Source organism: Pongo pygmaeus, chromosome 5, assembly GCF_028885625.2.
Source record: "Pongo pygmaeus isolate AG05252 chromosome 5, NHGRI_mPonPyg2-v2.0_pri, whole genome shotgun sequence".
Lineage (NCBI taxonomy): Eukaryota > Metazoa > Chordata > Mammalia > Primates > Hominidae > Pongo > Pongo pygmaeus.
Genome location: NC_072378.2, coordinates 89,346,147 through 89,373,813, shown reverse-complemented (window position 1 = coordinate 89,373,813; position 27,667 = coordinate 89,346,147). Strand labels below are relative to the sequence as shown.

Genomic DNA, 27,667 nt, shown 5'->3' with positions numbered 1-27,667 from the left:
GAGGCAGGAGAATTGCTGGAACTCAGGAGACGGAGGTTGCAGTGAGCCGAGATCGCGACACTGCACTCCAGCCCAGGCTGACAACAGCAAGACTCTAGCTCAAAAAAAAAAAAAAGAAAGAAATTCTATTTTATGAGCTTATTTTAATACCAGGTATTGATAGTTATCTCTTTTTCAAACTAATCATCCATTGTGACTATCAATTTTTTTTTTTTTTGAGACAGTCTTGCTCTAGGCTACAGTGCAGTGGCACAATCTCAGCTCACTGCAACCTCCACCTCCTGGGTTCAAGCGATTCTCCTGCCTCAGCCTCCTGAGTAGCTGAAATTACAGGCACATGCCACCAGGCCCGGCTAATTTTTGTATTTTTAGTAAAGACGGAGTTCACCATGTTGGTCAGGCTGGTGTTAAACTCCTGACCTCGTGATTCGCCCGCCTCGGCTTCCCAAAGTATTAGGATTACAGGAATGAGACACCGCACCTGGCCCAATTTTTTTCTGAACAACAAACATCATTGCATTTACTAGAAATATTAACTTCAAGAGTAACAAAAACCTATCTTATATATTTTTAGATATAACAATAAAAATCATTATTATTCATATTAGTAAAATCACTAATTTGACTACATTCTGAGGCTTGAAAGCATACAGTAAGTTCACACTTATTAAGCATTCCCATGTCCCAGGCATTTTACTGTATTAATTCATTTATGTATAGAGAGAAAAGGCTGATAATGACTGTGTTTCAATGAGAATAGGTAAATGATTTTGTAATTTAAAAAGTAAAGTTAGGCAAGGCATAGTGGCTCACACCTGTAATCCTAACACTTTGGGAGGCAAAAAGGGAGGGTCGCTTGAGTCCAGGAATTAGAGACCAGCCTAGACCACACAGTGAAACCTTCTCTCTACAAAAAATAAAATGATTAGATGGCCGTGGTGGCATGTGCCTGTAGTCCTAGCTACTCAGGAGGCTGAGGCGAGAGGATCCCTTGAGCTCCCAAGTCTGAAGTCATAGTGAGCTATTGATGCTGCCACTGCACTCCACCCTGGGCAACTGGGGGAGACCCTGTCTCATAAAAAAAAAAAAAAAAAAAAAAAAAGGAAATTAGAAAGACAATTAAAAGTAGCTCTTACCGGAAAAGACATCAAATAAACTTGTTCCATCACCATTGTCATCATCTGCTGCCATGATCCTATTTCCTTTTGAAAGTCACCACCTACGGTATTAAATATTTTAAAATTTCCACTGTTAAAATAAACCTCACAATTCAGAGAATAAACCTAGCTTCAAAACAAAAAGCAATTTTCGAATTTGGACACATTGAAAAAGTTCATTCTCTATCATTCTGTTTTTGGAGACAAAGTCTCACTCTGTCGCCCAGGCTGGAGCGCAGTGGCTTGATCTCCGCTGACTGCAACCTCCGCCTCCTGGGTTCAAGTGATTCTCGTGCCTCAGCCTCCCAAGTAGCTGGGATTACAGGAGTGTACCATAGCTGCGATTACAGGAGTGCACCACCATGCCTGGCTAATTTTGGTAATTTTAGTGGAAACAGGGTTTTGCCTGTCTGCCATGTTGGCCAGGCTGGTCTTGAACTCCTGGCCTTAAGCAATCCACCTACCTCAGCCTCTCAAAGTGCTGGGATTACAGGCATGAGCCCCCATGCCTGGCCTTTCTCTCTACCATTATTAAAAGCAGATTTGTGTTATCAAAAAAAGTGCCTAATATTTTCCAGGAAAAGTCAAAACTATAAACAAAAATTTTAAACTTGTTAATATGGCCAGGCATGGTGGCTCATGCCTACAATCTCAGCACTTTGGGAGGTCAAGTCAGGTGGATCGCTTGAGCCCAGGAATTTGAGACCAGCCTGGGCAACATGGTGAAACCCCATCTCTATAAAAAATACAAAAATTAGCCGACTGTAGTAGCCTGTGCCTGTAGTCCCAGCTACTTGGTGGCTGAAGCAGGAGGATCACTTGAGCCTGGCAGGGAGAGGCTGCAGTGAGCTACGATAGTGCCACTGCACTGCAGCCTAGGTGACAGAGTGAGACACAGTCTCAAAAACAAAACAAACAAAAAATTGTCATTAAGCTATGTACAAAGTAAATGATGATAATTTTATAAAACAGACCAAAATACAAATTAACTTTTTTTTTTTTTTAGATGGAGTTCCGCTCTTGATGCCCAAGCTAGAGTGCAATGCTGCAACCTCGGCTCACCACAACCTCTACCTCCCAGGTTCAAGCGATTATCCTGCCTCAGCCTCCAAAGTAGCTGGGATTACAGGCGTGCACCACAACGCCCAACTAATTTTGTATTTTTAGTAGAGATGGGGTTTCTCCATGTTGGTCAGGCTGGTCTCGAACTCCCGACCTCAGGTGATCTGCCGGCCCCAGCCTCCCAAAGTGCTGGGATTATAAGCGTGAGCCACCGCGCCCAGCCAAATTAACTTTTGTACTAAAATAAGAACCATCACTACTATCACAACACACACACACACACACACACACACACACACACACACACACAAACACATATTAATACTAACAAGAAATACTGATACCAGGCCCGGCGCGGTGGCTCACGCCTGTAATCCCAGCACTTCAGGAGGCCGAGGCGGGCTGATCACGAGGTCAGGAGATCGAGATCATCCTGGCTAACATGGTGAAAACCTGTCTCTACTAAAAATACAAAAAATTAGCCGGGCATGGTGGCAGGCGCCTGTAGTCCCAGCTACTCCGGAGGCTGAGGTAGGAGAATGGCGTGAACCTGGGAGGCGGAGCTTGCAGTGAGCTGAGATCGCGCCACTGCACTCCAGCCTGGGCGAGAGAGTAAGACTCCATCTCAAAAAAAAAAAAAAAAAAAAGAAATACTGATGATACCAAAAAAAAAGTAATCACTTAGACCAAATAGAAAAACGGTCAAAAAACACAGACAAATCATAAAATAAAAAAAAAAAAGCAAAGCTTTTGGAACTAAAAGATGTTTGACTTCACTAATAATTAAGGAAACACAAATTAAAACAATGAGATATGCCATGTTGTGTAGGAAAGTGTTGGCATAGCCAGGCATGGCTACTTATCCTTAGAAAGGCTGCTTACTAAGGCCCTTGGCTGGAGTCTAAGAACTCAAATTTCAGGAGGGTTCCCACAATTTCCAGACTGACAAAAAGTGGCTCAATGTGCCTAAACTGTTCATACAAACAATATGGTTTATCATAAACACCTGTTTCCTTCTGGGAGTCTTAAAATTTTAGTACATGCCAGGCAGAGGTGGCCTGTGTGACCAGCCCCCAGTAAAAAGCCTGGGCACTGAGTCTCCAACATGCTTCCCAGGTAGACAACATTTCACACCTGCTATCACTAGTTGCTGGGGGAATAAACAGATAAGTGCATGACTCCACTGGGAGCAAAACCATGGGAACTTTAACCTGGTTTCCTCTAGACTTTACCCCATGGATCTTTTTTCCCTTTGGTGATTGTGCTTTGCATCCTTTCATTGTAATAAATCATAGCTGTAAGTACAACTACATAGTGAATTCTATAAGTCTGGCAAATCATCAAACTTAGGGGTGGTTCTGGGGACTCCTGACACATGTTTTCACCAACAACATAGTAAGACAAGCAAATAACAAAAAGTTTGATAGTATACTAGTTGACAAACGTATGGGAAAAGACGTACTCTCATAGCTCTCTCAAGTGTACACTGATAAAAGCTCCATGAAAGCAATTTGGCAACAGCTTTGATTTGATTAAAAATTTGATGAAATGTTTAAGTGCAATACTCTGACCCAAAAATTTCACATCTAATAATCTGTTACAAGTGTTGTTCATGGTAAGACTAGAAACAACGTAAGAATCCAAAACAGTAAAAAAACAAAAACAGGCTGGGCCGCAGCGGCTCATGCCTGTAATCCCAGCACTTTGGGAGGCTGAGGTGGGCGGATTACCTGAGGTCAGGAGTTCGAGATCAGCCTGGCCAACATGGTGAAACCTCGTCTCTACTAACACTACAAAAATTAGCTGGGTGTGGTGGCAGGTGCCTGTAATCCCAGCTACTTGGGAGGCTGAGGCAGGAGAACCTCTTGAACCCGGAAGGCGGAGGCTACAGTGAGCCGAGATCGCGCCACTGCACTCCAGCCTGGGGAAAAAGAGTGAAACTCCATCTCAAAAAAAAAAAAAAGTCTCTCTTCACTAACTTATCTGGCATCCTCTAATCTGCCAGTAAAACCCAATGAATGATGCTTATGGCCACTGAACTGTGGCCACTTTGGGCTATGAAATTATTAGCAAGCCTGCACCTGCATACTTCTGCTCCCACCAATTGAGATATATGCTTATGTAGTGGAGGGTGTATGTCTGCTGCCTGAATCCTGAAGGACAGGAGGTGAGCCAAGGCCATGGTGCCAGCCTGAAGAGCAAGCACCCCTGAGAACCCAAACATCCCGGGGAGTATCTGAGAACCTACCAAGAAAAACAGTCTCATGGCTTAAATACAGTAGGCAATGAGCCAGAAAGTTAGCTTAAAAACAGTTTACAGACAAAGGGCAGCATGGATCTCTAAAACTGTCCTGCTGCCATCCAGGAGTGCCTTGTAATAAATAAACTTGTTAGTCCTAATAAATGTATCTATTTGCCAACCTGGACTTGTCTGAGTCATTCTTTGGTCTCCTGGCTCCCTCTTAGTTTGGGGGAAGGTTTTCTATATACGATTCTGGGTTTTTCTCAAAGCTTACCAATGTGCATTTATTGTCAAATCCAATTATGCCCATTTTCCTATTTTTCTAAATCACAGTATGATGAAAGATCACAATACCAAAGGGAGTTATTTTCTAGTGAAAACTAGGCAGAATGCTATGGAAAGATAGGTAGCAAAACACACACACACCTCTGCATGTCAAATCAAGTGAAGACAAAATGATCCAAAGTACTAAGGGAGAAAATCTAGTCCATACTCAGATCAATTAAAAAGTATCTAAGTTTTTTTTTTGTTTTTTTTTTAAGACAGAGTCTCCCTCTGTCACCCAGGCTGGAGTGCAGTGGCATGATCACAGCTCACTGCAACCTCCCTGGGCTCAAGCAAAGACAAAACAAAAACTGAAAATCATGGGCAATGTCTTATGGGTGTAGTTTACGCAAGAAAGATGTCAACACTCTCATCATTGGATTCATATTCAAAGAAAAGATCATGGTTCTACCACAAGAGATAAATAAAATCAAGGTGTATTATCTTTTTTTTTCTCCATTCCTCACATTCCTCAATCTAACATTTGTTTCAATTAGTTCATTTGATTAACTGTTATAAAACAGCCTGCACAATTACAAAAAGCACAAATAACACAATCACGTTTGGCAAATAACACAACTGACTCTTTGCAAAGCAAAATTCAACTGGTGAAATCAGATACTCAGAGGTTTCCTAATGAGAAATCTACTAGTAGCTGTAAGCGGTCACATGGAGAGGGGAGCATTAGTCATGAAGTGTCCTCTCAGAATAATGGAGAATCTAATGATTTGGTTAAAGAGATCAAATAGATCAAAGCTTTCCCTGCACTATTATTTCATACAGTTTTAGTTTATGCTACTGGCAGGTATTACTTAAAAAAAAAAAAAAAAAAAGGTGTGGTAACTCACACCTGTAATCTCAGCACTTTGGGAGGCTGAGGTGGAAGGGACTGCTTGATCCTAGGAGTTTGAGACCAGCCTGGGCAACATGGCAAAACCACATCGAGACAAAAAAAAATACAAACAAATGGGCTGGGCACAGTGGCTCATGCCTGTAATCCCAGCACTTTGGGAGGCCGAGGTGGGCAGATCATGAGGTCAAGAGTTTGAGACCAGCCTGGCCAACATGGTGAAACCCTGTCTCTACTAAGAATACAAAAATTAGCCAGGAGTGGTGGGGCGTGCCTGTAATCCAACTACTCAGGAGGCTGAGGCAGGAAAATCACTTGAACCCGGGAGGTGGAGGTTGCAGTGAGCTGAGATTGTGCCACTGCAAGCCAGCCTGGGCGACTGAGCAAGACTCTGTCTTGAAAAACAAACAAAAAACCTCACACCTGTAATCCCAGCACTTTGGGAGGTCAAGGTGGTAGGTTCACTTGAGCCCAGGAGTTCGAGAGCAGCCTGGGCAACATAGGGAGACACCATCTTTATTTAAACAAAATAAATTTTTTAAAAAAGTAGCCAGGTGTGGTGGTTCACACCTATAGTACTATCTACTCTAGTAGCTGAGATGGGAGGATCAATTGAGCCTGTGAGGTGGAGGCTACAGTGAGCTGTGATCATGCCACTGTACTCCAGCCAGGGCGACAGAGTGAGAGACCATGTCTCAAAAATAATTAGAAAAAGACTTGACCTAGTAAGTTAAACCTGGAAATAAATATAAATCTAAGAGACCTGGTAATCCTGGGTCTCTCTTTTTTTTTTTTTTTTTTTTAAAACAACTAGTCAAGGGGGGAAGGAGTAGAACAAGAAGTTTGATCTGTAACTGATTGTGAACAGTCAACTGAGAAAACACTACTTTCGGACCAGCTAATCATGGATCTTTTGCCCCCATCTGTCTTAAATTTTTCTCCAAATTTTTTGTCAGACCATTATCTCCACATCTTAATTCTAGGTCCCCACCACCAAAGGTATTTTTTAAAAGATTATTTATAAATTTAAGAAGTGGCTGCTCATTTCTTAATTGTATCACATGATGCATTAATAGTCCTTCAAAATTTCTGAGAACATACACAGTAATATAGAGAAGTCATCAAAAGGAGTTATATGTGTGTGGTTTCTCACTGTGTACACATGAAAAAGTTAAAGGTTCTTAGCTTCCTAGGCTGTAGGAAAAGGAAAAAAGTAGTTAAAGGGACTGTGACAGTTATGCCTCTCAATTCCAAATCCATCCTTCTGTGATAATGGAGCTAGGCCTTCTAGATATTTCTCCTTTGCTAACTGGCACAAGGTTAAACCTTATCAGCAGAATGGTGGAGGAACACTGGAAGAGGAAGGGGGATTCTTTCCCTAGTTTCAGTGCATCTGGCTAGCAAAGCTCCTACAGAGCCTGCTGTCTCCAGCATTCAGTTCCTGCAGGGCGGTTTTCCACGAGCTCACTTCCTGTACATTAGGTTCCTATTATGATTGGCTCCTGCAGAATACGGCTTCCTCTTGCTAGGTTCATGGAGAGGGTAGCTTCTCCAACTCATAGATCCTTTAGCACCCAGGAGCTTCCCCATACACCTCCTCTGGCAGATTTAGAACAGAGTAAGACACTTAGCAACATCTCCACCATCCAGTTGACCCCCCAGCAATGCTCCTTCCATGAGGTCTGGATCCCATCCTTAGAGTAAAGGAACACAGCTCTTCTTTGAATGATCTATCAAAACCCTAGAGGTCATAGCTGCTCCCTATATCTTACATTCCTATATTTTTCAGTTATTCTTTAACTATTACTTGACAATTACTAGTTACTTCAATCCTGTCAGTAATTCTTTTTTTTTTTGAGACGGAGTCTCGCTCTGTCGCCCAGACTGGCGTGCAGTGGCGCAATCTCGGCTCACTGCAAGCTCCGCCGCCTCCTGGGTTCACGCCATTCTCCTGCCTCAGCGTCCCGAGTAGGTGGGACTACAGGCGCCCACCACCACGCCCGGCTAATTTTTTGTATTTTTAGTAGAGATGGGGTTTCACGGCGTTAGCCAGGATGGTCTCCATCTCCTGACCTCGTGATCCACCCGCCTCGGCCTCCCAAAGTGCTGGGATTACAGACGTGAGCCACTGTGCCTGGCCTTTTTTTTTTTATTTTTTTTATTTTTGGGGGGACGGAGTCTCGCTCAGCAGCCCAGGCTGGAGTGCAGTGGCACGATCTCGGCTCACTGCAAACAGCGTCTCCCGGGTTCAAGCGATTCTCCCGTCTCAGCCTCCCGAGTAGCTGGGATTACAGGCACCCGCCATCATGCCTGGCTAATTTTTGTATTCTAGTAGAGACAGGGTTTCACCATGTTGGCTAGGCTGATCTTAAACTTCTGACCTCAGGTGATCCGCCCGCCCTGGCCTCCCAAAGTGCTAGGATTACAGGCCTTAGCCACGGAACCCGACCAATAATTCTTTATACTAAACTTTCCCTTTCAAATTACTATGTAGTTTTTGTCTACTGACTGGACCCTGACTGATATAGATAAGTAAGTCACAATAGGCAGGGCGCAGTGGCTCATGCCTGTAATCGCAGCACTTTGGGATGGATGGAGGTGGGTGGATTGCTCGAGGTCAGGAGTTGGAGACCAGCCTGACCAACACAGTGAAACCTCCTCTCTACTAAAAATAGAAAAATTAGCTGGGCGCGGTGGTGGGTGCCAATAAAACCAGCTATTCTAGAGGTTGAGGCAGGAGACTCACTTGAACCCAGGAGGCAGAGGTTGCAGTTAGCCGAGATGGCACCACTGCACTCCAGCTTGGGTAACAGAGCGATTCTGTCTCAAAAAAAAAAAAAAAATTGTTACAATAGAGAGTTTAACATACTTTTCTCTGATGATCAAGCAGTTAAAGAAATTTAAGGATATAGCTCTGAATACGAAATTGACAGGTTTGATCTGATAATTTTATAACCCTGCATACCACAATTAAAAGAACTTACACTAGTTTTAAGCACATTTATAAAAATTATCTATGTATCAAGCCGCAGTGCAAGTTTCCACAAATATCAAAGAAATGTTTCCATCTAGCCCAATAAAATTCAAAGTTAACAATGCACTTTCAAATTTCCCTGTTCATTTGGAAATTAATAAACATAGGTCAAAGAACAAATACTAATGGAAACTGGGAAAAAGTACAGAACTGAATAACAATGAATACAACACAGAAAATTTATGGGATAAAACCAAAATAGTACTTTTAAAGGCAAAGTTACAGTACTAAATGTATAGGAAGAAAGGACAAAATATTAATGAGGCCATCAATCACCTCAAGAAGTTAGAAAAAGAACAAAGTAAACCCAAAGAAATCAAAATATAACCAGCAAAAACTAACAAAAATAAACAAGCACTAGAAAAATCAATAAAAATAAATGTTGGCTCTGTCAAAAGAGAAATAAGCATATCTATGGCAAAACTAATCAAGAAACAGAAAGAAGGCACAAACACCACAAATTTTAAAACAGTTAGGCCGGGCATAGTGGCTTGTGTTTGTAATCCCAGCACTTTGGGAGGCTGAGGCGGGAGGATCGTTTGAGCCCAGTTCAAGATCAGCCTGGGCAACATAATGAGACTCTGTCTCTAAAAAAAAAAAAATAATAATGAAAGGTTAATCTGTTCCAGACAACAGAAAAAAACTATCTGCGAATAAGCAAATAATCTTTTGGGGCAAATACAACCTTAATTTCAAAACTGGTTGGGCCGGGCGTGGTGGCTCATGCCTGTAATCCCAGCACTTTGGGAGGCCGAGGCGGGCGGACCATGAGGTCAGGAGATCGAGGCCATCCTGGCTAAAACGGTGAGACCCCTTCTCTACTAAAAATACAAAAAAATTAGCCAGGTGTGGTGGCGGGCACCTGTAGTCCCAGCTACTCGCGAGGCTGAGGCAGGAGAATGGCGTGAACCTGGGAGGCCGAGGTTGCAGTAAGCCGAGATCGTGCCACTGCACTCCAGCCTGGGCGACACAACGAGACTCCGTCTCAAAAAAAAAACAAAAAACAAACAAACAAAAAAACTGGTCAAGAATAGGGCAAAACAAAAAAACTACAAGACCAGACAACTATAAGCCAATCTTTCTCATGAACATAAACAGAAATAGCCTTAAAAAAAAAAAAATCGGCCTGTCATCCCAGCACTTTGGGAGGCCAAGGTGGGCGGATTGCTTGACGTCAGGAATTCGAGACCAGCCTGGTTAACATGGTGAAACCCCGTCTCTATTAAAAACACAAAAATTAGGTGGGCATGGTAGCACACACCTGTTATCCCAGCTACTCAGGAGGCTGAGGCAGGAGAGTAGCGTGAACCTGGGATGTGGAGGTTGCAGCGAGCCAAGATTGCACCACTCTCCAGCCTGGGCAACAGAGCAAGACTCCATCACAAAAAAAAAAAAGAAAAAAAAATCAACCAACTGAATCCAACAAGATATTAAACGAAAAAGCACTACAGACAAGTGAGATTTATCCCAAAAATGTGAGGATGTCTAACATTAAAAAACCAATTAGTGGGCCGGGCACAGTGGCTTACGCCTGTAATCCCAGCAGTTTGGGAGGCTGAGGCAGGCAGATCACAAGGTCAGGAGATCCAGACCATCCATCCTGGCTAACACGGTAAAACCCCATCTCTACTAAAAATACAAAAACAAAATTAGCCGGGTGTGGTGGTGGGCGCCTGTAGTTCCCGCTACTTGGGAGGCTGAGGCGGGAGAACGGCATGAACCTGGGAGGTGGAGGTTGCAGTGAGCTGAGATTGTGCCACTGCACTCCAGCCTGGGCGACAGAGCCAGACTCTGTCTCAAACAAACAAAAACAAACAAACAAACAAAAAAACAATTAGTGGCCAAGTATGGTAGCTCATGCCTAAATCCCAGCACTTTGGGAAGCCTAGGCAGGCGGACAGATTTGAAGTCAGGAGTTCAAGACCAGTCTGGCTACCACGGTAAAACCCTGTCTCTACTAAAAATAAAAAAAATTAGCCAGGTATGCTGACGCACACCAGTAATCTCAGCTACTTAGGAGGCTCAGGCACTAGAATTGCTTGAGCATGGGGAAGGCATAAGTTGAAGTGAGCCGAGATTGTCACACTGCACTCCAGCCTGGGCAACACACCAAGACTCTCTCAAAAAAAAAAAAAAAAAAAAAAAAATAGTGGCTGGGTGCCAGGGCGCAGTGGTTCACACCGGTAATCCCAGCACTTTGTGGGCCCAGCACTTTGTGGGGAGGCCGAGGTGGGTGGATCACTTCAGGCCAGGAGTTCGAGACCAGCCTGGGCAACATGGCGAAATCCCATCTCTACAAAAAATACAAAAATTAGCCAGGCGTGGTGACACACTCCTACAGTCCCAACCATACTTGGGAGGCTGAGGTGGGAGGATTGCTTAAGCACAACCAGGAAGCAGAGATTGCTGTGAGCCAAGATCAAGTCACTGCACTCCAGCCTGAGTGACAGAATGAGACCCTGTCTCAAAACAGACAAACAAACAAACAAATGCTAACATTAATAAACACATTCCTGTAGGTACAAACTCACCAAGTCCAAAACAAGAGATCATCTTTCCATCCATATCTGCTCACCTCCTGATTTCTCTAATTTCTTGGAGTAGCACTAACATTCCCTAACAGACTACTGATCTACTGATGCTACCTCTGAAATATTTCTCCCATTTATTCCCATTCTTGCCATTTCGATTTGTTTCAGGACCCCACTATAGCTACCTAATTATTTCCCCACTCCAAATACATGCTACGCACAACTACTGGGTTAGTTCTACCACAATCCTGCTCAAAAACTTTCCATTACTTCCCAATTTCTAATAAATAAAGTACAAATTCCTTATCCCAACTGAGCACAGTGGCTCATGCCTATAATCCCAGCACTTTGGGAGGCCGAGGCAGGCGGATTACGACGTCAAGCGATCGAGACCATCCTGGCCAACATGGTGAGACCCCACCTCTGTTAAAAATACAAAAAAATTAGCTGGGCATGGTGGTGCACGTCTGTAGTCCCAACTACTCGGAGGCTAGGGCAAGAGAACTGCTTGAACCCAGGAGGTGGAGGTTGCAGTGAGGCGAGGTTGTGCCACAGAGCTAGACTCCATTTCAAAAAAAAAACAAAAAACTTCCTTATCCTGATGTAGACTGACACCTACCATTCTGGCTCCATTATTCACTATCTCAAGGTTTCCAAAATCCCAAGGTTCAATTAAATTAGGCTCATGTTGGCAAACACTTCCTGACATGATCTCCCCACATCTGTTCCCCACTACATCTATCTATAAGTTCACAATCAAGTATGGGTGTGAACACCTACAGAATAGAACATGGGAAGGCAAGATCAGAATGTGAGAATAAAGTTTAGAAAGTCACAGGCCCCGAGGTTGCAGTGAGCCAAGATCGTGCCACTGCACTCCAGCCTAGGTGACAGTGAGACTCTCTCAAAAAAAAATAAAGGTCAGGGGATGTATTATGTGATTAAGATACTTGGATTCCATCCAGAAGGGAATGGGGGAACCAGTGAAGGTTTTTAAAGCAGGGCAATATAATGATCAAATCTGCATCTTAGATGTTTAACTTTGGCAAGAGTCTGGAAAATATGAGTGGGAAGGGAGATAGAAAAGGCTACCAAAACAAGGCAGAAGACAACGAGGTGTCACTTCAAGTTCTTAGTAGTGGAAATAAAAATAAGAAACAGATCTTGGCTGGGCACGGTGGTTCATGCCTGTAATCCCAACATTCTGGGAGGCTGAGGCAGGAGGACTGCTTGTGCCCAGGAGTTCAAGACCAGCCTGGGCAACACAGTAAGACTCTGTATCTACAAAAAAAAGAAAAGTTAGCTGGGTGTGGTGGCACATGCTTCCGGAGGCTGCAGTGAGCTGTGATTGCACCGCTGCACTCCAGCCTGGGTCAAAGAGTGAGACTGTCTCAAAACAAAACCAAACCAAAAAACCCACAAAACACTAAAAACAGATCTGAGAGGTAGTCAACAAGATTTAATGGAAAGTGTATTCAAATGGACAGTCTTCCCCCATTTCAAATTGTTCTTCAAACATCAGCATGAGTTGTCTTTTAAAAATGCAAACATGATCGTGTTCCCAACTCTGCTCAAACCCTTCAGTGCTTAGGCTGGATGTGGTCCAGGCTCACGCCTGTAATCCCAGCACTTTGGGAGGCTGAGGCGGGCAATCACCTGAGGTCAGGAGATCACCTGAGGTCAGGAGTTCGAGACCAGCCTACGTCATCTCTACTAAAAATACAAAAATTAGCCAGGCGTGGTGGCGCATGCCTATAATCCCAGCTACCTGGAAGGCTGAGGCAGGAGAATTTCTGGAAGCTGGGAGGGGGAGGCTGCAGTTAGCCGAGATCGCGCCACTGCACTCCAGTCTGGGGGACAGAAGGAGACGTCGTCTCAAAACAAAACAAAAAAAACACAAAAAACCCTTCAGTGCTTCCTGCTGATTTCAGGATAAAAAACAAATTTTGAGGCCAGGCGCAGTGGCTCACGCCTGTAATCCCAGCACTTTGGAAAGCCGAGGCAGGCAGATCACCTTTGTTCAGGAGTTCGAGACTAGCCTGGCCAACATGGTGAAACGCCATCTCTACTAAAAATACAAAAATTGGCCAGACATGGTGGCGCACACCTGTAATCCCAGCTACTTGGGAGGGTGAGGCAGGAGAATCACTTGCACCTGAAAGGAGGAGGTTGCAGGGAGCCGAGATCATGCCACTGAACTAGAGCCTGGGCAACAAAGAGAGACTCCGTCTCAAAAAAAAAAAAGGAAATATGCACTTTTTTTTTTTTTTTTTTTGAGACAGAGTCTCACTCCGTCGCCCAGGCTGGAGTGCAGTGGCACAATCTCTGCTCACTGCAACCTCTGCCCTCCGAGTTCAAGCAATTCTCCTGCCTCAGCCTCCTGAGTAGCTGGGATTACAGGTGCCTGCTGCCGCACCCAGCTAATTTTTTGTATTTTTAGTAGAGACAGGGTTTCACCATCATGGCCAGGCTGGTCTTGAACTCCTGACCTCATGATCCACCCGCCTCGGGCTCCCAAAGTGCTGGGATCACAGGCGTGCGCTACCGCACCTGGCCCTATATATACACTTTTAATGTGTAACTTTTGTATGCTGAGTGGTACATTTTTTTTTTTTTTTTTTGCTTTTGAAGGAATAAGGTATAATTAATTGTGTCTTAACTTTTGAAAGAAATTTTTAGATGGAGGCAACTGGGATGTTTGTGATAATAGATAAGAAAGACACCATTGACCTGTAGTTAAATTGGTTTGAATTGCAGATATTCATTATTGAATTTATTCCTGTTTTCTCATACTTTGGAAAAGACACCTGAACAATAAATGAATCCTGGACAGTGTACTCTCCTTCAAACAATGAAGTGATATTAATACTTGCCTGCAGGAGATGCATACTACAGGAGAGAACCCTTAGACTATGTCAGGCCACACTATGAACCTCCCCCCACCTGCCTTTTTTCTCCTTTGTGTTAGTGTTACCGTACTAACATTTGGATTAATGACATTGAAATTCTGCATAATGTGAACAGGATAAACTATTTATACATCGAAAAAAAAAAACACCACAGGGCTTCTGCAGGGAATATTCTTTCCTCAATATTCTACTTTCATTTAGCTCTTCTTTGATATTTTGCTTAAGTTATTTTGAGTCTCCCCTGTCCACCCTCTCTTCCCACTAAGTCAGGCCCTCTGTTATATACTCTTACCCCATTGTGTCCTTTCCCTACATGACCTCTTCTTGAAGTTCATGAATCCATTTTTGTGGGATTCCTGGAGAAATGTCCATCTCACCCAATGGACCACCCAATGGTTCTCCATAAAGATTTGGACCATCTCTGTTCTGTTCCCCAGCTCTCACTGTATCCCCAGCTCTCAGCAGGCCTAGCAGAATGGCAAGTAATAAAAGAATATCTGTTGAATTAATGAAATTCCCAATTTGTTAAAGACGATTCTCATGTTTCTAGCTTTGGAGGATAGTCATGCTTTAACTGCAATGGACAACCAGTGAAGTCATGTTGAGTTATCTGTAGGACATCCAGATAAAGATGTCTAACAGCGGCTGGGGGTGGTGGCTCATGTCTGTAATCCCAGCACTTTGGGAGGCCGAAGCAGGCAGATCACGAGGTCAGGAGTTCAAGACCAGCCTGACCAACATGGTGAAACCCCGTCTCTACTAAAAATACAAAAAAATTAGCTGGGCGTGGTGGTGCGCACCTGTAATCCCACACTCGGGAGGCTGAGGCAGGAGAATCGCTTGAACCTGGGAAGCGGAGGTTGCAATGAGCCGAGATCGTGCCATTGCACTCCAGCCTGGGCGACAGGGCAAGACTCCATCTCAAAAAGAAAAGAAAAAAAAAAAGGCCAGGCGTGGTGGCTCATGCCTGTAATCCCAGCACTTTGGGAGGCCGAGGCTGGTGGATCACCTGAGTTCAGGAGTTTGAGATCAGCCTGACCAACATGGTGAAACCCCATCTCTACTAAAAATACAAAAATTGGCTGGGCGTGTTGGTGTGCGCCTATAATCCCAGCTACTCCAGAGGCTGAGCCCAGAAGAATCGCTTGAACCTGGGAGGCAGAGGTTGCAGTGAGCTGAGATCGTGCCACTGCACTCCAGCCCGGGAAACAGAGCAAGACTCCGTCTAGGGGAAAAAAAAACAAAAACAAAAAGATGTCCAACAGCCGGAAATGTCATACAGAAAAGGCATGGTAGGTATTATAATTTGGGACTCATTAGCACCTTAGTGATAGATGAGATTACACTCTTGAAATAACATAGGCCAGTGATTCTCCTGGAAGGAGAGGAAGGAGAGGAGGAAGAAAAATGTATCAGAATCTCTTGGAAAATGGGTCTTTTTCACTTTTCCTCACCTTCTCCCATTTGAGGATCTCCATATATGAGAATTGCTACCGATAGAAGTGATGCACCTGTGAAAGTGTAGAGGCAAAATTTTCAAAGTTGAGAACTATCATGCTGAAAAAGAGTTTGTATTGGGAGGCCGAGGCAGGCAGATCACCTGAGGTCAGGAGTTCAAGACCAGCCCGGCCAACATGGTGAAACCTCATCTATACTAAAAATACAAAAATTAGCCAGACATGGTGGCACACACTTGTAATCCCAGCTACTGGGGAGGCTGAGGCAGGAGAATCGCTTGAACCTGGCAGGTAGAGGCTGCAGTGATCTGAGATCGTGCCACTGCAACTCCAGCCTGGGCGACAGAGTAAGACTCTGTCTTAAAAAATAATGTTTGGCTGGGTGCGGTGGCTCAAGCCTGTAATCCCAGCACTTTGGGAGGCCGAGGCAGGTGGATCACAAGGTCAGGAGATCGAGACCATCCTGGCTAATATGGTGAAACCCCGTCTCTACTAAAAATACAAAAAAATTAGCCGGGCGTGGTGGTGGGCACCTGTAGTCCCAGCTACTCGGGAGGCTGCGGCAGGAGGATGACATGAACCCGGGAGGCGGAGCTTGCAGTGAGCAGAGAGCGCGCCACTGCACTCCAGCCTGGGCGACAGAGCGAGACTCCATCTCAGACAAAAAAAAAAAAAAAAGTTTGTAAGCAGATTTACTCATACATAATCTTTTCTGGAACAATTCCAATGGATTCAGATGTGAAAGCAAAGTAGACAGGAGAAGGATCACGTAGCCTTTCGTTATAGGCAGTCTGAAGGAAGTTTTCTTTTTAAAATTGAGAGAATGTGGCCGGGCGGGGTGGCTCACACTTGTAATCCCAGTACTTTGGGAGGCTGAGGGCAGTCTGATCACTTGAACCCAGGAGTTCGAGACCAGCCTGGGAAACATGGCAAAACCCAGTCTCTACAAAATATAAAAATTAGCCAGGCATGCTGGTGCACACCTGTAGTTCCAGCTACTTGGAAGGCTGAGGTGGGAGGATTGCTTGAGCCCAGGAGGTCAAACCTGTAGTAAGCCGAGATCTTGCCATTGCACTCCAGCCTGGGCTATAGTCTCAAAAAAAAAAAAAAAAGGAAAAAAGAAAAAATCACTACAAAACTGAGAATGTGTCCTTAATGTAGACGCTAAAATACAAAAAATAAAATCTAGAGAAAAACACAAGCATTTGTAGAAAAAAACAGGAAAAAGCCAGAGAAGACAGTGTATTTTTACACTCATGGGTCTTACAGCAAGACCCCAGAAGAAGAGGTAAGGGGCAAATACTAACAAAAGTTATCATATACGGCACATTTACTATGTTCCAGGCACTAAACTAAATGGTCTAAATACATTATTCACTTAGTTTAAATCCTCCCCAGAGTTCTATGAGGTCCATATTATTCTTTTTCCCATTTTACAGATGAGGAAAACACAGACGATCAAGAAATTTGCACAAGGCAACCAGCTGGTAAGTGGCAGAGCTGAAATTAGACCCCAGGTCTGTCTGTAAAGCAAGATGGCCAAAATCAAGAATATTCAATACAATATAAACGTTTTTGGAAAGAAGGCCATCTCTTGTAAAACGGAACGCCAGGAAAAGATAATTGGAGGGCATAGCGGGGATAGGAAGGGAGATGGGAGAATCCCTGCCATGAAAGCCTCTGTCCCCCTCCAGTCAAAGAGGCGCTGAGGGAGATCGGGGGAAGGGCCTTGAGGAGAGGCGAAAGGTTTGCTGCTGGAGGTGTGGAGAATGGAAAAAGACCAAGGAAAAGTCGAAGAGTCAAAGACAACTTGATGCCTGAAGCACAAATGCTCAGCTCCTGCGAATTCTACATTCACATCTGAGTTAGGGCCTACTATGTGCTAGGAATGAATCTAGGCGCTGCAGAAATGAAAATAAACTTATTTAGGCATGTTGGTTTGATGCCTAAATAAACATTTCAGAAACAATCAACATCAATGATCACCTGACACTCCAGGAAACCGATTTCTCCAAAGAACTCCATCTGAAAGATTTTAAGAGTATATTCCAAGGAGAGACTGGATGGTGGGGGGGAGGGGCAGGACGAGCGGCCGAAGGGACAACTCCTGGGCGCGACCACCCATAGTCCCCGCCCAGACCCTCTCGAGGGACCACAGAGGGACGCAGGGTGCAAGCCCTGAAGCTGCACCGGGGGCGGAGGGAACGTGGCTACCTGCGGGGCCAGACGTCAGGCGCGGCCCTTCCCCGACCTACTTGGCCGCTCCAGATGGACTCCCTCCGACTCTCTGGTTTCCCAGGGGCAGCCGACCTCCACTCGGGGGACTACCGCGCCATGCAGCCTCTTCCTTAGCAGTCCCTCACGGACCGGACCCCTACGACAACTTACCCGCCCTGCCCGGCCCAAGACAACCCGGTTCCTTTCTGCCCACCGAGGTCTCTCTGGCATCTCCACCAATACCAGAGCGCAATCAGGGTACGGAGGCGGGACTGAGTGCCTACGGCCAATCATATCAGACGCAAAGCACGTCGCAGCGCCCACAACTAGTTCCCGCCTTTGGAAGGGAAAAAAAAAAAACACGGTTGGCGCCAAACTCCAGTAATCTTCCTAGGGCTTTAAGAGAAAGGGGCGGGGTGTAAGGTGGCGGGGAAGGCGATGGGGCGGGGCTTCAATACGGAAGGGGCTGACCTGAGTGGAGGTAGGGGCGTGGCCTGAGAGAAGCTTTTTAGTGAAAGAGACAGGAAGCCTTGAGAGATCTGTCATTTATTTAATACTTTATCTTAAAATTCTGCTGTCAGCTGCGTGCTAGACAAAGTGCTGGGCTCGATTACGATAAATAAATTTGTTCCCTGCCCTCAGACGCGTTCCTGGATGATAGGCAGACAAATGACTTAGCTTCGGATGTTGGGAGCCTTAAGGAGGGGATACTAGTCTAGCGGGGCAGGAGAGAGAAGCGCTTTTTAGAGCTTCTAGATAGACTTGTCTTATAGAACCTGTAGGAATGGGGGGTGCCGGTAGGTCTAGCCTCAGGAGCTCAGCCTGAGCATTGATAGGTGCGAAAATAAGGCCACCTTCCTCGGCTACTTATAGTCTGCCTATATTCATCCCTAACCATTTCCTCTTGTTTGTCCACTTAGCTTTTTTTTTTTGTTTTTGCTTTCAGACAGGGTATCGCTTTGTCGCTCAGGCTGGAGCGCAGTGGCGCGATCTCGGCTCCCTGCAACCTCCATCTCCAAGGCTCGAGAGATCCTCCCACCTCTGCCTCCAGAGTAGCTGGAACCATAGACGCGAGCGACCACCACCCCTGGCTGTTTTGTTTTGTTTCTGAGAAGGAGTTTCACTCTTGTTGCCCAGGCTGGAGTGCAATGGCGCGATCTCGACTCACTACAACCTCCGCCTCTGGGGTTCAAGTGATTCTCCTGCCTCAGTCTCCCGAGTAGCTGGGATTGCAGGCATGTGTTACCACGCCCAGCTAATTTTTGTATTTTTAGTAGAGACAGGGTTTCGCCATGTTGACCAGGCTGGTCTCGAACTCCTGTCCTCAGGTGATCTGCCCAGCTTGGCCTCCCAAAGTGCTGGGATTAAAGGCGTGAGCCACCCACGCCCGGCCACCCCTGGCTAATTTTTTAAAATTTTTGTAGGATGGGGTCTTGCTATGTTGCCCAGGCTGGTCACGAACTCCTGGGCTCAAACAATCCTCCCACCTCAGTCTCCCAAAGTGCTGGGATTACAGGTGTGAGTCACTGCGCCTGACTCCATTTAGTCTTAACTGTCATATCAACCAATTTATTTTTATTTTTATTCTCTTTTTTTTTTTTTTTTTTTTTTGAGATGGAGTTTCGCTCTTGTCGCCCAGGCTGGAGTGCAGTGGCATGATCTCACCTCACTGCAACCTCCGCCTCCCGGGTTCATGCGATTTTCCTGCCTCAGCCTCCCAAATAGCTGGGATTACAGGGGCCTGCCTGGCTAATTTTTTGTATTTTTAGTAGAGATGGGGTTTCGCCATGTCGGGCAGGCTGGTCTCAAACTCCTGACTTCAGGTGATCTGCCCGCCTTGGCTTTCCAAAGTGCTGGGATTATAGGCGTGAGCCACTGCGCCTGGCTTTATTTTTATTCTTATTTTTTTAGAGACAAGGTCTCAGTCTGTTGTCCTAGCTGGAGTGCAATGGTGTGATCATAGCTTACTGCATCCTCAAACTCCCAGGCTCAAGCAATCCTCCTACCTCAGCCTCCCAGGTAGCTGGAACTACAGGCACACAACACCACACTCGCCTTTCTTTCTCTTTTTCTTTTTTTTTTTAAATATAGACAGGGTCTCGCCATGTTGTTGCCCAGGCTGGTCTCCAACTCTTGACCTCAAGCAATCCTCCGACCTCTGCCTTCCAAAGTGCTGGTATTACAGGTATGAGCCACTCCACCTAACTTATGTATTTTTATTTGCACATATGCATGGCTTTTTAAAAATTAATTAATTAATTAACTTTTTTTTTTTTTTTGAGTTGGAGTTTCGTTCTTGTTGCCCAGGCTGGAGTGCAATGGGGCGGTCTCGGCTCACTGCAACCTCCACCTCCCAGGTTCAAGTGATTCTCCTGCCTCAGCCTCCCAAGTAGCTGGGGTTACAGGCACCTGCCACCACGCCTGGCTAAGTTTTTTGTATTTTTAGTAGAGATGGGGTTTCACCATGTTGGCCAGGCTGGTCTCAAACTCCTGACCTCAGGTATTCCGCCCGCCTCGGCCTCCCAAAGTGCTGGGATTACAGGCGTAAGCCACTGCCTCTGGCCGGCTTTAATTTTTTTAATAAGAGCTTTTCTGGGATATAATTTACATACTATATAATTCACTCAAATAAGTTGGGTGTGAGAGGGTGTTAGATACACAGTCTGCCTCTGTCACCCAGGCTGGAGTGCAGTAGCACAATCATAGTTCACTGTAAACTTGAACCCCTGGGCTCAAGAAATCCTCATGCCTGGGCCTCCCAAGGTACTGGAATTACAGATGTGAGCCACTGTGCCTGGCCCCAATTAAATTGTTGAGTTTTCAGCACCATAAGACAGGATGAGAAAAAGAAAAACTAAATTAATTAATTAATTAATTTTTGAGTTTATATTTTTATACCCTTTCAATTTTGAACCATGTAACTGTTTCACATATTCAACGACTGAGTTAAATCAGAAAGAAAAAAAATCCTAAAATGGAAAATTATTTGAAAAAGTTAAACTGTAAAAAGAGAGAAATGTAACCATAGAGAAAATAATTCCTTGAAGTGACATTTAAACATAGTGCTCTAATTATTGTGAGACAAAGTAAAAAGGGTAAGAAGCCATTTTGTTCATTTCTGCTTGCCATGTAATTTCACAAAGCCCCTGACTCTGTGAGGAAGTGCAGCTCTCTGGAAAGATGCTTTGAAAGCAAACCAGGATAGAGCACACGGCCCCCAACATCTCTTGCCTGAGTCACTATATTCCTTAAAGGAGGAATATGGACGTGCGCGGTGGCTCACGCCTGTAATCCCAGCACTTTGGGAGGCCGAGGAGGCGGATAACGAGGTCAGGAGATCGAGACCATCCTGGCTAACACGGTGAAACCCCGTCTCTACTAAAAAATACAAAAAATTAGCTGGGCATGGTGGCGGGTGCCTGTAGTCCCAGCTACTAGGGAGGCTGAGGCAGGAGAATGGCGTGAACCCGGGTGGGGGAGCTTGCAGTGAGCCGAGATCGCACCACTGCACTCCAGCCTGGGGAACAAATCGAGACTCCGTCTCAAAAAAAAAAAAGTAAAGGAGGAATATAGTGCCTTTTCCTACACATGAGATAATGTCTGATAGGGTTAGTGATCATGCCTCTGAAATCTATAACTAGATATACTCCTGCACCGAAACTTTAATGTGATTTTGCACATACTGAACCTCCACCACAGGTATATAAACAGTGGGCTGAAATACTGTGCTGCAGCAGTCTGACAGAACTCTGAAGGACAGCCCCTGGGCTGTAGACCTCAGTCTATAGTCGTCGGTAAGACTATAGACTGAATAAAACTAACATTTTTTTTTCAGATGGAGTCTGGCTCTGTCCCCAGGCTGGAGTGCAGTACTGTGATCTCAGCTCACTGCAATGTCTGCCTCCCAGGTTCAAGCAATTCTCATGCCTCAGCCTCTTCAGTAGCTAGGATTACAGGCGTGCACCACTATGCCCAGCTAATTTTTGTATTTTTAGTGGAGACTAAAATGCAACATGGTGAAACTCTGTCTCTACTAAAAATACAAAATTTGCTGGGTGTGGTGACGCATGCCTGTAATCCCAGGTACTCGGGAGGCTGAGGCTTAAAACATAAACTTTCTCAGTGGATTTATTGACACAGATAACAGTCTATTAAGTGAAAAAAGTTGTCTTGGAGTAGCTCTCTTCCTGGTACAGATAGCTTTACTAACAGAAATTTCCTTTGTGAGTATAAATTTCCTTTGCAAAAGGGTAAGTTTATACTATATTTTAGGCAATTGGGGAGGTAAAGAGGTTTTACTGAGTTGGCTGGTTCTGATTTTTCTTTACTTCAAAATAATCATATGTCAAAATGGTCTATTTCGGGGTTGCATGTTCCGAACCTCTTTAACGTAATCAACAAGCAAAGATATCTTACAGTTCTGGAGGCTGGGAGATCCAAGATCAAGGAGCCAGCAGATTTATTGTCTGGTGAGGGCTCCCTTCCTGGTTGGTAGATGGCCACCTTCTTAGTGTATCCTCCCGTGGCAGAGAGAGAAGGGACTCTAGTCTTTCCCTCCCATCATAAGGGCAGTAATCCTATTATGAAGACTCTATCCTCAAAACCTCATCTAAATCTAATTACCTCCAAAAGGTCTCACTTCCAAATACCATCACACTGGGGTATTAAGACTTCAACATATGAATTTTGGAGGTTCACAAACATTTAAATCATTTTGCCATTTCTTATAATTCACAGTTTCCCCTCCCATAGTTTTTTCTTAAATTTATGTCTTGAAAAACCTGAGTTTTTGATCTGTAGAATCTTTCACAGTCTGAGTTTTTCTGATTATAAATTCATGGTGCAGCTTAACATATTCTATCCTCTTCATTTTAAAAAATCGACAGCTGGGGCCAGGCACAGTGGCTCACGCCTGTAATCCCAGCACTTTGGGAGGCCGAGGCTGGCAGATCACTTGAGGCAAGGAGTTTGAGACCAGCCTGGTCCAACATGGTGAAGCCCTGTCTCTACTAAAAATACAAAAATTAGCCAGGTGTGGTGGTGGAAGCCTGTAATCCCAGCTACTTGGGAGGCCGAGGCAGGAGAATCGCTTGAACCCAGGAGTTGGAGGTCACAGTGAGCTGAGATTGCACCACCGTACTTCCATGCTAGGTGACAGAGCAAGGCTCCATCACCCCCCACCCCAAAAAAAAAAAAATTGACAGCTGGATCAGAAGTTTGATCCTTTTGGTAAGACTATAGGTAGCATTATGTTCTTTCAGCAAGAGCCATCTAAAGTCTATTTTTTTTTGCCCCTTTTGCTATGTTAGCAGCCATTGATATTTAATGCCAAGATTAATGGATTAACTGAGAGTTGCAAAATAGTGGTATTCTAATTTTGTCAATTCTTTTTTTTTTTTTTTTTTGAGACAGTCTCGCTTTGTTCCCCAGGCTGGAATGCAGTGGCGCGATCTCTGCTCACTGCAAGCCCTGCCTCCCGGATTCACACTATTCTTCTGCCTCAGCCTCCTGAGTAGCAGGGACTACAGGTGCCCACCACCACGCCCGGCTAATTTTTTGTATTTTTAGTAGAGACGGGGTTTCACCGTGTTAGCCAGGATGGTCTCGATCTCCTGACCTCGTGATCCGCCCGCCTTGGCCTCCCAAAGTGCTGGGATTACAGGCGTGAGCCATCACACTGGCAATTCTTTTTCAAATTAGGTGGACTATTCTCAGGAAGAGACACTTGTCATCATCTTCTGTTTAGTTACCCAGTGGTACAATTCACATATGAGAGGCAGGATACATTTTTAAATTTCTCCCTTTATCAGCTTTCAAGATTGACTTCTTACTCTCCAAAGGCAACAAATATTTAAAATTATTAGTATATATTAATGGGTTAAACTAATAGGTTTTGATTCATTATAATTGCTATCTTTATTAAAGCTCAGATTGTATCATCTTTGGTCAATGGTGGCATCTACAAGTTGATACCCAAGTTCTCTTTACATGACACTCATAATTTTTTTCAAAAATATTAATTTTCAGAGGTCACCAATGGCTGTTGGGTGGGCACTGCCAGCAGAGAAAGTAGCGTAAGACTTAAGACAACTTAACACATTTAAGACCAGGCATGGGGCTCATGCCTATAATCCCAGCACTTTGGGAGGCCAAGGCTGGAGGATTGTTTGAGCCCAGGAGTGGGAGACCAGCCTGGGCAACATACTGAGACCTTGTCTATTAAAAAAAAAAAAAAAAAAAAAAAAGAAGAGCTGGGTGTGGTGGTGCACGCCTGTAATCCCTGCACTTTGGGAGGCCAAGGCGGGCGGATTACTTGAAGTCAGGAGTTTGAGACCAGCCTGGCCAACATGGTGAAACCCTGTCTCTACTAAAAAATACAAAAAATTAGCCAGGTGTGGTGGTGCATGCCTGTAATCCCAGCTACTCCAGAGACTCCAGAGGATGAGGCAGGAGAATAGCTTGAACCCAGGAGGGAGAGGTTGCAGTAAGCCAAGATCATACCACTTCACTCCAGCCTGGGTGACAGAGTGAGACTCTATCTCAAAAAAAAAAAAAAAAAAAAAAAAATTTGGGTGTGGTAGCAGGTTCCTGTAGTCTTAGCTGCTTAGGAAGATTGCTTGGGCCCAGGGGTTCAAGGTTACATTGAGCTATGATTGCACCAGTACACTCTAGCCTGGGTGAGAGAGTAAGACCCTATTTCTAAAATATATACATATTTTTATATCAGACAGGTAATATGCTGAGGTCATAACATGGTTTGAGGGAGGCACATATTACACATGTGTGTGAAAACCCAATCATCATGCTTATGAACTACAAAAGGATCAAAGATACTATTTTTTTAGTGCAAAATTTCAAACACACAAAAGTAAAAGAAGAGTACAATAGGCTGGGCACGGTGGTTTACCTCTGTAATCCCAGCACTTTGGGAGGTCGAGGCGGGTGGATTACCTGGGGTCAGGAGTTCGAGACAAGCCTGGCCAACGTGGTGAAACCCTGTCTCTACTTAAAATACAAAAGAAAAAATTAGCCGGGTTGTGTGGTGGAGTGTGCCTGTACTCCCAGCTACTCAGGAGGTTGAGGCAGGAGAATCGCTTGAACCCAGGAGGTGGAGGTTGCAGTGAGCTGAGATTGTGTCACTGCACTCTAGTCTGGGTGACAAAGCGAGACTCTGTCTCAGAAAAAAAGAGAGAAAAGAATACAATAAACTCCTATTACCCAATATCTGGTTTCAATAATTACTAATACACTGTCAACCTTATTTCATCTATACTACATATGCTCTATTCCTTCCTTATCATCATCATTTTTTTTAATTATTATTTTGAGACAGAATCTCGTTCTGTCGCCCAGGCTGGAGTGCGATGGTGGGATCTCGACTCACTGCAACCTCCACCTCCCAGGTTCAAGCGATTCTTCTGCCTCAGCCTCACGAGTAGCTGGGATTACAGGTGCTTGCCACTGCACCTGGCTAATTTTTATATATATGTATTTTTTTGTTGTTGTTGTTTTTGAGACGGAGTCTCACTCTGTCGCCCAGGTGGGAGTGCAGTGGCGGGAGTGCAGTGGCACAATCTCGGCTCACCGCAACCTCTGCCTCCCGGGTTCAAGTGATTCTCCTGCCTCAGCCTCCCAAATAGCTGGGACTACAGGCACGTGCCACCACGCCTGGCTAATTTTTGTATTTTTAGTAGAGACGGGGTTTCACCATGTTGGCCAGGCTGGTCTCGAACTCCTGACCTCAGGTGATCTGCCCGCCTTGACCTGCCAAAGTGCTGGGATTGCAGGTGTGAGCCAACGTGCCCGGCCAATTTTTGTGTTTTTAGTAGAGACGGGGTTTCACCATTTTGGCCAGGCTGGTCTTGAACTCCTGACCTCGTGATCTACCCGACTCAGCCTCCCAAAGTGCTGGGATTACAGGCATGAGCCAGTGTGCCCTGCCCAGTCTTAGATTTTTATTACCCCCAAATTTTGCCTCCTGGCTGTTTACGTTGTGTTCTCTTCCAATCCCAAACTCAGGCAACCACTAACCTGATCTATTAATTTAATCACCCTAGAGCTGTTCATCTTCCTGCTGCTGCCCAGATGAAAGTTCCGGGATTTCCCTTAACTTTAAACACTTAAAATAATCCTGTGGATTAGGATTACGATCCACAGGATTATTTTACTTTTTCTTTCTGTGCTAAATCTCTTATTTCCTGGATCCCGTGTCGTCTTCTTTCTTGGTTTTATCCTCCTTTTTCAGGGGGCACCTCTTTCAACAGATTCCTGAGAATAGTTGCCAGGGTGCATTATCACTACATAACTAACTACATTTTTTTTTTTTTTTGTCTTTTTCTTCTTTTTGAGACAGTTTCGCTCTTGTCACCCAGGCTGGAGTGCACTGGCACAATGTCTGCTCACTGCAACTTCCGCCTCCCGGGTTCAAGCTATTCTCCTGCCTCAGCCTCCTGAGTAGCTGGGATTACAGGCGCCCGCCACCATGCCCGGATAATTTTTGTATTTTTAGTAGAGACAAGGTTTCACCATGTTGGCCAGACAGGTCTCAAACTCCCGACCTCAGGTGATCTGCCCGCCTTGGCCTCCCAAAGTGCTGGGATTACAGGCGTGAGCCACCACGCCTGGCCCCCCTTTAAAAAAAAAAAAAAAAAAAAAAGACGGAGTTTCGCTCTTGTTGCCCAGGCTGGAGTGCAATGGCATAATCTCGGCTTACCACAACCTCCGCCTCCTGGGTTCAAGCGATTCTTCTGCTTCAGCCTCCTGAGTAGCTGGGATTACAGGCATGCACCACCACACCCGGCTAATTTTTGTATTTTTAGTAGAGACGGAGTTTCACCATGTTGGTCAGGCTGGTCTCGAACTGCTGACCTCAGGTGATCTGCCCGCCTCGGCCTCCCAAAGTGCTGGGATTACAGGCGTGAGCCAAGGCACCCAGCCCTAATTTTTGTATTTTTAGTAGAGACAGGGTTTCACCATGTTGGCCAGGCTGGTCTCCAACTCCTTATCCCGTGATCTGCCTGCCTTGCCTTGAGCCACTGCGCCCAGCCCACAAGTGCACTTTTAGTGTTATGGACTCTACTATTTTTTATGACTTCCAGAATATTCTATAACTTACACCCCATAGTTTAATATTCCCAATTGAACATTTTCTTCCAATATCTGTATTAAGAAAACTGCAAGGGGTGTCTCTGTCACACTTATGTGAGGATTTCCGCAGGCTTGAGTCCTACAAGGCGAATTGCTGCGGCAGAATGTTAACTAGTTGGGTATGAGCAGAACAGGAGAGCGCGCCCCACCCCACACACACCAGGACTATTGGGTGACAATCAAATGATGGTCAGGCGGTTCTTAACTGTTTCTCTAACGTTCACCGGGGCCAGCGAAAGGCAGTCTCCTAATAGTAAACACCTGAAACTGATCAGTAGCTTCCCAGTAAGATCTCAGGAATGGGGAGAAGCAATGCAAGTTCCCCAAAGTATGCCAACATATAAAAACTTCAAGTCAAGAGGTCAAGCTGCGCACTTGGTTTCTCAAGTCGCCTGCTTGGCAGTCTTCCAAGTTGTACTTTCCTCCTTTTCTTTCCGTCCTGTTCTAAAGCTTTTTGATAAACTTTTACTTCTACTCTGAAACTTGTCTAGGTCTCTCCTGCCTTATGCCCTTCGTGGAATTCTTTCTTCTGAGGAGGCAAGAACTAAGGTTACTGCTGACCCCTACCTATACACGGGGTAACTGCCACCGCTAACTAGAAGGGGAGAATCAGCTTTTCTTTTCTTTCTTTTTTTGAGACAGTAAGTCCGCTGTGTCGCGCGGCTGGAGTGCAGCTGCACGATCTCAGCTTACTGTAACCTCCGTTTCCTGGGTTCAAGCGATTCTCCTGCCTCAGC

General features: G+C 45.0%; 2 protein-coding genes and 1 non-coding gene across 14 annotated transcripts in view; 1 reads left to right on the top strand and 2 right to left on the bottom strand.

Moving 5' to 3' along the window:
• CASP8AP2 (caspase 8 associated protein 2) overlaps nucleotides 1-18,038 on the bottom strand; it is a 46,859-nt gene extending 28,821 nt beyond the window's left edge. For 2 of the 12 annotated variants that reach the window (XM_054491127.2, XM_063666429.1), the window contains exons 1-2: nucleotides 17,822-18,004; nucleotides 1,137-1,219 (exon numbers count right to left, since the gene is read on the bottom strand). In XM_054491127.2, the coding sequence (XP_054347102.2) occupies nucleotides 1,137-1,191 (55 nt within the window). In that variant the 5' untranslated portion in view covers nucleotides 1,192-1,219; nucleotides 17,822-18,004. Of the gene's footprint in view, nucleotides 1-1,136; nucleotides 1,220-2,563; nucleotides 2,652-11,200; nucleotides 12,051-14,401; nucleotides 14,577-15,563; nucleotides 15,621-17,552; nucleotides 17,592-17,780 lie in introns of those variants that run through there. The other 10 variants (XM_063666422.1, XM_063666424.1, XM_054491123.2 and 7 more) reach the window with 10 other exon arrangements.
• Nucleotides 18,039-19,947: 1,909 nt separating this feature from the next.
• The window catches only part of MDN1 (midasin AAA ATPase 1), a 186,391-nt gene continuing 178,671 nt past the window's right edge, over nucleotides 19,948-27,667 (top strand). Inside the window, exon 1 of the mRNA XM_054491122.2 lies at nucleotides 19,948-19,968. The gene's annotated coding sequence lies outside the window, so the exon portion shown is untranslated. The remainder of the gene's footprint in view (nucleotides 19,969-27,667) is intronic.
• On the bottom strand, nucleotides 24,505-24,608 carry LOC129039788 (small nucleolar RNA U13). Its single transcript, XR_008503487.1, has one exon. It is a non-coding gene; the product is annotated as a small nucleolar RNA U13 (small nucleolar RNA).